The sequence below is a fragment of the Adiantum capillus-veneris genome, chromosome 19 (assembly GCF_014529385.1).
Source record: "Adiantum capillus-veneris isolate H3 chromosome 19, ASM1452938v2, whole genome shotgun sequence".
NCBI lineage: Eukaryota > Viridiplantae > Streptophyta > Polypodiopsida > Polypodiales > Pteridaceae > Adiantum > Adiantum capillus-veneris.
This window is the reverse complement of record NC_140949.1, coordinates 58789969-58802394: the sequence shown is the minus strand read 5'-3', so window position 1 is coordinate 58802394 and position 12426 is coordinate 58789969. Positions and strand designations below refer to the sequence as shown.

Sequence of the window (12426 nt, the reverse complement as noted above, 5' to 3'; positions counted from 1 at the left end):
TAGTTATTTCCTGTAGTTGTCGTTCCCAAAAAGAATGGGAAATTGAGAGTTTGTGTCGACTATAGGAAACTAAATGCCCAGACCATTAAGGATCCATTTCCCTTACCTTTTACTGATATGTTGCTTGATGAGATTGCAGGATATGAGATGTATAGCTTCATGGATGGTTATAGCGGCTATAACGAGTTACAGATCGCTCCTGAAGATAGAGCCAAGAGGTGATGCCTTTTGGCCAGTGCAATGCACCAGCTACTTTTCAGCGGTGTATGATGGAGATGTTTAATGAATTTCTTCATCGGTTCCTCACCATTTTCATGGATGACTTCACTGTCTATTCAGATGAGGACCAGCACCTTCTATTCCTAGAGATGGTTTTTAAACGCTGTCAGGAGAAGAGGATTTGTTTGAATCCATTCAAATCTCTTTTTCTAGTATGGAAGGGACAACTACTGGGACATGTGGTTTCCCCCAATGGAATAGAGATGGCTAATGACAAAATACAGTGTGTCTAGCAAGCTAAAGCACCCAGAACTGCTTCAGAGTTGAGTTCTTTCTTGGGTTATGTGAATTTCTATAGAAGATTTGTACACAAGTTTGCTTCTCAAGTAGTACCACTATATGAGCTTACAAAGAAGACCAGTAAGTTCATCTGGACTGTTGAGTGTGAGGAGAGTTTCCAGAATTTGAAAAAAGCCATTACCAGTAAACTAGTCCTTAGGAAGCCGAATTGGGATATTATTTTCCACGTACATGTAGATGCTTCAGGATTGGCAATGGGGGAAATATTAGCTCAGCTAGATGGCAGAACAGACTATCCGGTGCTAGTCGCAGATTCAGTCAGGCTGAACAAGGCTATACGACTACTGAGAGAGAAGCTCTCGGAATGGTTTTTAGCGCCACGAAGTTCATGCATTACCTGTTGGGAAAGTTATTTCATTTTTATGTGGATCATCAAGCTCTTCTGTTTCTGATTAACAAAGTCATTATTCAAGGCAGGCTGATAAGATGGATGATGTTCCTTATGGAATTTGAATTCAGAATTTTCCATAAGCCTGGCCGAAACCATTGTGGAGATGATTTTCTTTCAAGAAGTACGGAAGGATATTCATAATCACCCTTGAGAGATGAGCCAGTGGATGCTGATTTATTTCAGTTAGAGGCAGAAAATCAATGGATCCTGAATGGTATGATATTTATCAATTCCTTTCCCAAGGTGCCTTTCCAGAGGATTGGAAGCAGAATTAGAAGAAAGCTCTGATAATAAAAATCCTGAAATTTACCATCATAGGAGGATTACTTTACAGACTGGGTGTGGACGGTGTACATCGACGATGTGTCCCTATGGAAGGAAGAATGCAAGTGATTTCAGAAGCTCATAATGGTGAGTCTGGTGGACACTTTTCCAACTAAGTAACCTACAAGAAGATTTTGTAAGCTGGTCTGTGGTGGCAAACACTGATTGCTGATGTCAGAAGTTTTTGTAAAACTTGTGACATATGCTAAAGAATGGGCCGACCAACAACTGCAGATATGACTCCCTTAATGACAAATACAACCGCTGGGAGTATTCATGAAATGGGGACTAGATTTTATGGGACCTTCGAAGAAGGTAACTCCCAGGAAGAACAAGTACATAGTGATGGCTACTTGTTATGTTACCAAGTGGGTTGAAGCTAAGGCTCTTCCTGACAACACAGCCAAGTCAACTGCAAGGTTTCTGTTTGAGAATATTATCTGCCGATATGGATGTCCAGTAGAGATTGTGACCAATCAAGGAACACATTTTATCAATGACACTATGGAAATCCTATTGGATATGCTTTCAGTCAAGCATCAGAAATCTACTCCTTATTATCCCAGATGCAATGGACAAGCTGAAAGTAGCAATAAGACAATAAAAAATATTCTCACTAAGGCGGTGCAAAAGAAACCAGACCAGTGGGATTTGAAACTTCAGACTACTCTATGGGCTTATAGGATAGCTTATAAAGTAACTACTGGAATGACACCATTCAGAATGGTGTATGGTACTGAATCCGTGGTTCCTAGTGAGTTTGTAATCCCCAGTCTGAGAATGGCTGTGAAGTATGGATTAGATTTCAACCATAATCTTAAGAAGAGGCTGGATGAACTGATGCAATTGGATGAACTCAAGCAAAGGGCTATATTGGAACAAGAAATTGTTCAACGACGAAGGAAGCACTGGCATGATCGCCGAATTAAAGTTCGAGAATTCTAGAAAGGAGACTTGGTGCTTCTATATCAGTCTAGACTGGGTCCAAAGAAGCCGAACTTGAAAATTGCCTGGGCAGGACCTTTTGAGGTAGACTGGGTCTTTTCCAATGGCACAGTCAGACTCAAAGATTTATCGGGGTTGATGTTTCCAGGAGTATATAATGGAGCAAAGATCAAGCTTTATTATTCAGAGACTAGAGAAACTGAGCCGGAACAAGGTACTAAGGAACTGGAGGTTGCTGATCAAGAGATACCGGAATCAGACATTTTTGGACTTTTTCATGTACAACCAGTTCCAGGTTCAGAACCAGTACCAGAAGGACCAGATCAGGCTGACCTTAGAATCAGTACCAGTATGGTCAAGCCAAACTGGAAATCAGTTTAGTACCAGTATAGACACATTTTCCATATTTTAAGCGCCCAACGCTCAAATGGCACGCCAGTGGTAATTATTACAAGGATGGGTTGCAGTCTTGTCCAATGCATGTCTACCACGACAGCAACGATGCACAAAAGTCTAGGAGCGGCGAGTGGTGGAGCTTTTATGGCGCGAACGCGTATAATAGTCAGGAGAGTTAGCATTTTTCCTCATAAATCCCCTGCGCGACGTTTCCCTCCTGTCAACCATTCGCCATCGCCGAGCTCCGAGGTTTCTTCACTGCAGCCGCAAACTTTGACCTCTGACGAGACAGTTGACTGTCAGATAGTCTTGCGAGCGACACTAGGAAACGGCTTCGACACGACAAGTAAGTCATCTTCTCCTTCGCCTGTTTCATCGTCATTGACCTCACAGTGCATGGGTAGAAAGAAACGCTCAGAGAAGATGCAGGAGTCTCTTGAGGAAACCCAGGCCATAGTTGCTGAGGCAAAGGCAAGCCTTCCTCTTATCCCGTACAGTAAAATTCAACGTTATGTATTTACTGATCAAGCAATGACTCTGCTACAACTCTGGGATCTTCGAGTTGTATTGCAAGCCACAAGGATTTCTTTTGATGCAGACATCATCAAGCAAGTTCTTGATTCCTTCGACGCTGAGAATGGCAGTGCCATGGTAAATGGAAGGAAGGTGTCAGTAACAGCAGAAGCCATATCATTTGCATTCGGGATGCCCAATGAGCCCAAACCTTCTGTGGCAAATGCGCAACAAATAAGTATCGCTCTGAAGGAAGATGAAACGGCTAGACGAAAGCGCAAGGCAAGTGCTCAAGGAGTTCCAATAGCTGGACTGGAAGCCTCCGCTGCTTATATAGGTTTGTAGCTAAGGCAGTAAGTCTTAAGAACAACCCAACGTATGTGTCAGAAAAATTGTTTGCTATGCTGTTGGCCAAGATACTGGATCCACAAGTCCATATCAACCTTTGTCAAATTCTCTCGCATAATGTACTCCAGTAGACTGCCAAGCGAAAATCTCAAACTATTTTCAAAGCCTGGTATGTTTGGCAATTCCTGTATTGGGCTACTGCTGCAGATGTTAATGAGCAGGTAAAGAAGGCTTGGAGTGAGAAGCCAATTTCTGAACCAAAGAACATTGAACTATCCTCAGACGACGAGGAAACAGACAGTCAAACCATTTCAGCCGACCTGAAAAGGAAAGCAACTACAGAAGAAGCTAGCAGTTCAAAGAAGCAAAAAATTACACTGACAAAAAGCAGTGAATTTTTGAAGCAGATAGAAAGCTAGGTCAAGGCAGTAACCACTGAGAAAGTTGTAATGAGTCCGACTGAGCAGCACTCTGCTCAAAAGATTGTGCCTGACCAGTCAGTTAAAGAATACAGTTGCTACTGGGTCTGGGAAAGATCATGGCAAGCTAGTCATCACTGTGGAGCAAATAGCAGACCAGTCAGGGGACAAAGGCAAGAGTCAACTGGACAAAGGGAAAGGTCTAGCGTTCTCGACTCTGCCTGGTGGAGTTCCTACAGATACTGGAAACCTTCTACAACTGGTGAAACAGGATAAGCTGCAGCAAATGCAGACTCAACCATTGAAAGGGCATCTTCTGCTCAGCAAAGCTGATTATGCAACTCTACCCTATGTGGCTCCAGTGGCAATATATGAGCCTATTGATTCTGATGCAACCACAATCAAAGATAGATGTTCAGTCCTTATACAGTCTTCTTAGAATACCATTGTCATTTGTATGGGACAATTGATGGAGGCCGCTGGATCAGAAGAAGAAGTCAAAAAGCTCAAAGCTGACTTGGCAAAAGCACAACATCAGATTGAAACGCTCCAGAAAGCCCAAGAAGTGTAGAACATACAACACAGGGTACTGGAAGCTCAATGAGAAAGGACTAATGAGTTGTTAAACAAAAAGATAGCTAAGGCTGAATCTGAAATCATGATCATCAAGAGTCAAAGGAATGAAGCACTGAGAGCTGCCGAGCGAGCTGAAACAATGCTCAGGATGAAGCGGGCGGAATTCAAAAAATTGCTACTGCACCATACAGCTCTGAAGGCTTCTCTAACTGAAAGATACATCTACAATAGCTTGTCTGAAATTTTAAATCCATCAGGCAATGCTGTTTTCAATTTAGAGAATTTGAAGTCCTTGATGGAAAGTATGTAGAGCAATTTGCAGGACAAGGTGAGTGAGTTCAATAATGCTCTGATAAACCAAGCTATAATGGATTATATTGAGCAACAGACTTCTCCGGATGAGGATGAAGAAGATGAAGAAGATGAAGCTGATCATGAGGAGGATGATCAAGAAGCTGGGCATACAAAGGATGATGATGATGCCCCACCACCATCTCCACCTCTAGGACCTGGTACTGGTGAAACATGGCCAAATGAAGGAGGCCAGTCACAGCCAGATCAGAATGAGGGCCAGCAAGAAGGACATGACAAAGAGCACCAGTCGGGTGACCAGCAGACTAAAGAGCAATAGCCCAGTAACACTGGGAATTAGCCAACTGATCAGTCCCATCTCAGCAGAGATGCTAAAGGGAAAATGAAAGTACAGGATGAGGGACCAGTGGCTGATCATCAGCATTCACTACAACTCATTACCCTGAATAGGCAACTGAGACATCAACAGGCGTCCATCACCAGATAGTATCTGGAGGATGATGATCTCTTGACTGGCTTGGAAAGATTTCAAAGGCTATATGTGGGAGCCAGGGAAATGGTAGAACATTGGAAATCAGCAGCTTTCCATGATAAAGAAGCTTGCTGACTACCTACGCATCTCAGTACAGTCTAGCTGCTGGAACGAGTTCCTGAATGGATACTCAATGCTGATGAGAAAGTGGTAAACCCGCACTGGCAAAGGCAGTCTACTACAGATTATCGCTCCCTAGCTCTGGAACTGGAACTTCTGCTGGGTAACAAACCAACTTACCACTGTATGAAGGATGTTAGGGTACAACTCAAGGAAGTTTTGGTGCAAATGCAAACTGCCAGAGGTGTTTTGGATTAGAGAGTCAAAGCCATTCTTGAGGACCAGACAACCACTAGCAGAGGACCTCAGACACGAATTTCAGTCGGAGCACAAACAACTGCTCTCCGGACACTATTCCATCTAGTGAGAATCACCAGAAAGATGATGTAGCAGGAGAACCAGGCTGTTCTCAATTTCTTAGAATTTGTGTCTGATTCTCCAGTTCTTCTGTATGCTGTTCCAGCAAGAGAAACCGAGCTGCCAAGATTCTTTCCAGCGTTGTATCCTCAATATCAAGAACCACTTGATCGTCTCACATACTTCAAAATTACTGATGAGCTTCAGGATTGGTATGAGCGGTCAACTGTGGAATGGAAGACTTGGCAGACGTTGTTAAATGATGCTCTCCAAATCAATGACATTCAGGCACTAAAAGAGGAGATGCACAGGATCTAGCTGTGTATGGGCCACTGGAAGATTCAAGTTAGAGGACTGACCAGGATTACTAATCAGTTGCTACAACTTACGGTCGAATCTTCCAAATTACCAGAAAAAGACATTGCAGCAAAGCCGTGTCTAGCACCATAGTACAGGGAGATGGCTGAGATTCTTTTCGAAGCTCGAGTCAAAACTAATCAGCCTCTTCCAAAAGGATGGATCCATACTGCTTCTCATTGTCATAAGCTGGCCAGAGCCAGACTGAGTAAGGGCAGGCGTACACTCTATGATCCTTACACCAACACCTATCATTCTCTCATGCCTTATGAAGAAGAGATGACCACCGCCCGACGGGATCAACTTGAGCAGAAGGCCATTTACAGGCCATTTACCGACTGATTCAGAAGGAGAACGCTGGTACTGGGACTTCTCAAGCACCATCCCAATCAAAAGACAAAGGCAAACGAAAGACGGTCCAATGGAAGGATACTGGGTAGTTCCATCTCAGAATTCAGTGGCGACTTTTCTTCTCAGCAGGCAGGGAGAGATGAGAGCTCCACCTTGGCCTTTTCCGCTGCCTCTCGTAATCCCTGGTCCTTCTTGAACTCCTACTCGTAATCTTTGAATGGCCAGTCTATCAGTGGTCAAGCCGGCATCTCAACACTAGAACCAGACGATGGATTTTTCAGTCTCACATCAGATTCAGACAAGGGAATTTTTTTCAAAAATTTTGGAGTCTTGCCAAAATTCAAGAAAGAAGGGAAGGATGTAGACGGCTGGAAGTCACTATGTGAGAATGTCTTCTTAGAAGATGGGCAGCGAACTACTTAGTAATTACTATGGTAATTACTATAGTAAACCCAAAGTGTATAAATAGGGCCCATTACATTGTAATCGGGTTGGCAACTGCTACCACTTGGGCTAGCGCTTTAGCTATAATTGTACTTGAGCATCATTGGCAGTATTGTCGGTTGTACTTTCTCTCTGTAATCATATTCGTTGTAATCTTGATCTATAATCCCAATCATGGCATATATTTCAGTTATACTTACTTCTCGTCCAATCTTCTGAATCTGAACCTTATTCTAGTACCTAAGTCTGATTCTTATTTTAGTACCCACATTCCAGTTTAGTCTCTGATTCCTGTTCAATCTGCTGTCTGAAATCTTCCCATACTAGTAGCTGAAATCTTTCAACACTGGAATTAGCTGTCTCAAGAGATCAGCTCCAATTCCAAATTGCATGTTGAGATCGAATGACTTTCTTCAATTGATCCCCCCTTCGACCGAAAACATGTGCTTTAGATTTTGCTTCAGATTTGGCTTTTGGTGAAGAAGATAAGGTAGGAGTCCAAGTATTTGAGCATGATGAAGATAACTACTGAACTTTTTGGCTTTGGACCATTGGAAGGATCATCACGTTGATGATTTTGAATTCCAAAATTGCGGCACAATGTTGGTTTTCGTTTGTGAGAAGTGCGATAGCAATAGTTGCAAATGGGGACTCTGTCATAGCATTCGTAAACATCCATCTTTGAGATTTGTATTGCCATATTTTCATAGAGGCCATCACTTTGGAGACGGTTACCATATAGGCTATCATCTGTAACAGCATGTGAGGCTTCATCTTTTTTATTATCAGCAGGTTCATACTTGGCTGCATCATTCAAGGTGGGTACTTCATCACCAGTGCGACTGGATGTGAGAGAGGTATCTCAGCAGCGTTTTCATCTGCTTCTTGGGCAGGCACATCAGCATTTTCATCCGCAGCAGCAGGGGCAGGGACTTCATTTTCCTTTTCATCTTCTGCATCGGCTGCAGGTTCATTGTCCGGCAACAGGTCGGCTTCACGGCATGGGACAACAATATAAGCTTGAGATACATCTATGTCAAAGAACGACCTGTGATCTTGATGGTCTGCCGCCGAGCATATATTGAAGGTTATTAGCCTCAAGAACTGTATGTGGAGCTTCAAATCAGCGGGCTCATTTTCTACCGCATTCATTCCACCTTTCGCATGGTGAAGAGTGAGCATCGGAGGAAGAGATGCTTCGGAATTCATATCAGCCATTTGTGGACCGAGTGCTACATTATCTGGTTGATTTGACTCCACTTCAATTGAGTAGTTCTCTGCAGAATCCATAGCTGGCATTGGAGAAGGAGGCAAGTCTCCTCAAGGAACTGATGGTTTGCTGGAGTTTCATTTGCTGATTCTGCTTGTTTTGGGGCGTGTTCTGCAGTCAAGCAGCGACAGGGCAGAGTTGGGACTGGTTTTGTTACCCCACGAACAGCTTCTCCATCTTCATCATCGCTGAATGTAGATGAGGCAAGAAAAAATGGTTTGTCGGGCTCTCCATGGGCCAGCTTGGCAGTTGATTGCCCGGAGTATTTTAGAGGGACCTCCTTTGTTTTGATGAGTTTCCTTTTGACCATGGCGACTTCACCTGAATCGTCGCAACAGGGCATGGTTTCCTCGATGCCAAGTCGAGGGGCTGCAGTGTCAATTGAGGCTTGGGAGATTTGTTCATGAACTGCTCCATGACTGCAACAAGTTGGGGATTCATCTTCTCGACATTCATTGTTCATCGGTACTTCACGTGAGAGGGATTTTCTTCCAAGGTTGTTACACAGAGTATGGGTCACCGAGGGGTTGATAGATGACAAAGGTTCAGCATGTAGAGATTCATCTACTCGTGCCCCGAGAAAGGTTTTGATTGTCCCATCATCATCATCATATGAATGTAATTCTGGAAAGCATGAGTGAAAACTGGCAGACTGCCTCTTCGAGATTGGCGGCATCGCTAATCGCATTTATGGCAGCAGGTGTTGCGGCATTTTTTGTCGCAGCAAAGGCAGGTGCGACCTTTTCACCAACGTGGGCATCATGTGGGGAGATTGCAGGAGCAACATCAAGGGTTGGTTTTGCTTTCTCAGCAGCAGCATGGGTAGCAGGTGGTTCAGTTGCAAGTGCGGCAGCACGAATGGCATTTGTTCCATGCGCCATGAACAGCAGCATCATCCCCACAAGTTCGAGGGCCTTGTTGAAGAGGGTGAGCAGGAGCATGGAGAAGTAGAGAAGCCAGCGCAGGATGCTACAGCATACCATCATGGCTTCATGTGTAGGATCGTGCTTGTGGGCAGCATCTTCGAAGATGAGCTAGCGAATGATACCATGTTGACAGGATGGCCCAGGAGGGCGTCCACTATCAGAGACAGTGTGATAAGGCATTAGAGAAGGAGAGATTACATTACTGTGTGTGCGTGTTACACAGAGAAGGAGAGAGAGAAAGATACACAGAGGTAGAGAGAGACGATAAGGTGTGAATGATTGGTTGTTTTGTTTGATTGATTGCAGGGTAGTTAAATAGGCTTGTGAAGTGAGGTTTGAATGGGTACTCACGTCTCTTGAATTCTCGAGGCATTAGGCTGGAGTTAATTATCTTTTAATTCCAATACTCTTCACGGCCAACCGCCTTCAAGCCCACCAGCACTTGCGCTACGAGGAAGTTCGCAACTTGCTTCAGAGCCTCTGCAAAGAGTCCCACCATGGCACGCAAGCTGTTGATCTTGGCAAAACCTTCGTCACAATGATTGCCAACTCCCTTAGTCGAGCTGTTCATTCCAAGACGCTTGCCAAGGTAGACGGCCATGCCTTTCCTTCAATGCTGAAAGAGCAGGAGAAATTGTTTGCCCCTACCAGAGGGGATTTCCTGCCCTGGCTCAGACTTCTTGATCTGCCACGGAAGTGGACGATGAGGAACTATCATAAGCGTGTCGGTAAGATTATTGAAGCCATGGTTTCGCAGAGAAGGCAGTTGATGAAGAGCTGTAAAACTGATGATCTGCCAAAGGACTTGCTACAGGTTTGTGCTTGAAGATCAAGGCAAATGGGACCCAAAAAATGAAGCAAGAAGCCATCTTTGCTTAGATTAAATGGAAGCTTCAAAGCTCATATTATGCTGCGTATGTATGCAGGCTCTCCTTTCCAGAGAAGCAACTGACCAGAACAAATCTGATAATGAACTTCTGACTATCAACGGGATCAAGGGCACCATTTTGGTGGGCACCATCGCATCGCCTAAGTCTTTGTTTTCCTTATTGAGAACCCTGTTCAATATTCTAGAGTTCTGATTTAGCTTTGGGCCTTTGTGCTTAACAGGATGTATTGTCTACTGGCATCCATACAACAGCCCTAACATTAGAATGGGCCATGGCACAGCTTCTCCGAAACCGCATTGCCTAAAAAAGCTTCAGCGCGAGATCGATGAGATAATGAGAGAGGAGGGTGATCGCTTCATAACCGATGAGGATATATCAAAGCTACCATATCTTGAGAAAGTGGTCAAAGAGGTGCTCCGCTTGCATCCAGCAGTCCCTTTGATGTTCCCCCATGTTGCAAATGAGGAGGTGAAGCTGGACGAGTACGCCTTATCTGCGGGGACACTCGTGTTTGTGAATGTGTGGTCCATAGGAAGGGATCCAGATGTATGGGAAAAAGCAGAGGAATTCTTCCCAGAGAGGTTCGATGGCAAAGACTTGGATGTAAAAGGGCAGCATTATGATCTCCTTCCCTTTGGATCGGGGAGGCGGGCTTGTGCGGGCTTACGCCTGGCTTTGTCTGTGCTTCATGTCACTCTCGCTAACCTTGTGAGAAAATTCAAATGTGAGCTTCGAAATGGGCAAACACACATGGATGTAGACATGTCTGAGCAGAGGGGATTCAGTAGCATGAGATCGACACCGTTGCTGGCTATTCCAAAGCCCCGACAATGTGCACCTTGACCGATCACGAGCACCTGTGTTGCAGACATGCATGCATAGCAGAAGCTGATCATCTACCCTAGGTACTCAAGCTGCTGCATAGCCAGCTTATGGTCACCTCTATCTCGTGTGCCTTCAAATGATAATAAATACCACTACTTTCTCATGTACTGTTGGGGGTAAAGGGGCCAATTAAAAGACGGGCCATTTTTGGGTCCCCCAGTAAGGCTGGGTTCACATTGAGGAGGCGGAAGAAACACTCCAAAAGTTGCGGGAGAGGGGTAGGTAGATTCCGGTATGGCAAAAAAAGGTCTCCGGAGGCATTATCCCATACGGTGCGAGGAGAGGAGTAGGCAGACCGACCTCTCCGGGTGTCAGAACGAGACATATAGCCAATCGTTTTCGGTGTATCTGGACATTTTAGACGCATCTTTGATGTTAAAAGTTTGTCATTTTGAGGACATTTTAGACGTATCTTTGATGTTAAAAGTTTGTCATTTTGAGGACACAATCGTTGGTGGATTTATCTTCCACTAAAGAAGTTTACTAAAGGTTATGATGTACAAGGATGGATAGTTCTTCGACTAATCGTGTCCACCTGTCCATGATCCAAAACCTTAGTGGATTCCCCACTTATTGATCGGTTAAAATTGATGCAGAAGTGTACTTCCTAATTAACAGTGATTAGAGCTAGGCTATGGAGGGTGAAGCCTTAGCTTAACCATGGTGTTAGGATTAGGGTTAGAGATGGTGATTAGACCTAGGTTATGCCAAGAGCAAGACCATAGAGAGAGTATAGACAGGATGATAGAGTTCAAAGTGAAATCGATTCATTAGAAATATAGGCTTGGTGATTTACAAAATGATTGGCTAGAGACACTACACCCTCTTGCTATTGGACCATCTCATCATTTATCTCTTCCTAGGTGGCTAGAAGGCTTTCCCACATGTTGCCACAATTTGGGCTTACTCTAACAATCCCCCCCTTAAGACAAATTTGGGGTTCTACAAAGACTTCATATGTTTTGGTTCACATGGTTGAAACAAAGGTTTCACATAGATAAGGGTATTGTTCCACATTACACAAAAGGTATTGCACTCACACGAATTGTCTCCCCTCAAACACAAACGAAGATGAAGTTACACAAAGTTTTATCCCCTATCACAATGGGTGTAGTCACACAAACACATGATGGTGCAGGTCTTGTGGTGCAGCAAACCCCACACCTTAAAAAGCCTCCCCTTGCACAAAAAGGTAAACATATAAGTCTCCCAAACACAAGGGTAGACAGGCAAAGCTTTCTCTCACAAATGAGGGTGACACACAACTTAGTGCACATAGATTCACATGGTTATTCTTGTTTGTAGTTTGGAGGAATTTCTCCCCACACAAATTTGCAATAGGTTGTTTGTTTGTTGTTATCTTTGTCTTCATGTTGTTGTCTTTGTTTTTTTATCTTCATGCATATGTTGGTGTTGTGCTGCTTTGGTTTCTTGATTTTTGTTGGTCCATATTGTCGAAGGTGCAAACTTCATGCCCGATGATGTTAAACACTCATACATTGCAATTGTAGTGCTTGTGTGTATGGTGATGACTATGAGCGGTCTTACCAT

At 44.0% G+C, this 12426-nt stretch overlaps 2 protein-coding genes across 2 annotated transcripts; both read left to right on the top strand.

Annotated features, from left to right (window-relative positions):
• The first annotated feature begins 8786 nt into the window (after positions 1 to 8786).
• LOC147434084 (flavonoid 3'-monooxygenase-like) lies at positions 8787 to 10432 on the top strand. Its single transcript, XM_086489884.1, has 4 exons — positions 8787 to 9101; positions 9477 to 9914; positions 10027 to 10110; positions 10211 to 10432. Exons 1-4 carry the CDS (start codon positions 8787 to 8789, stop codon positions 10292 to 10294), a joined length of 921 nt encoding a protein of 306 aa, XP_086346010.1. The 3' UTR covers positions 10295 to 10432.
• Positions 10324 to 10833, top strand: LOC147434083 (cytochrome P450 71AU50-like). The gene has a single exon (XM_086489573.1). The coding sequence runs from the start codon at positions 10324 to 10326 to the stop codon at positions 10831 to 10833; it is 510 nt and encodes a 169-aa protein (XP_086345699.1).
• The last annotated feature ends 1593 nt before the right edge of the window (positions 10834 to 12426 follow it).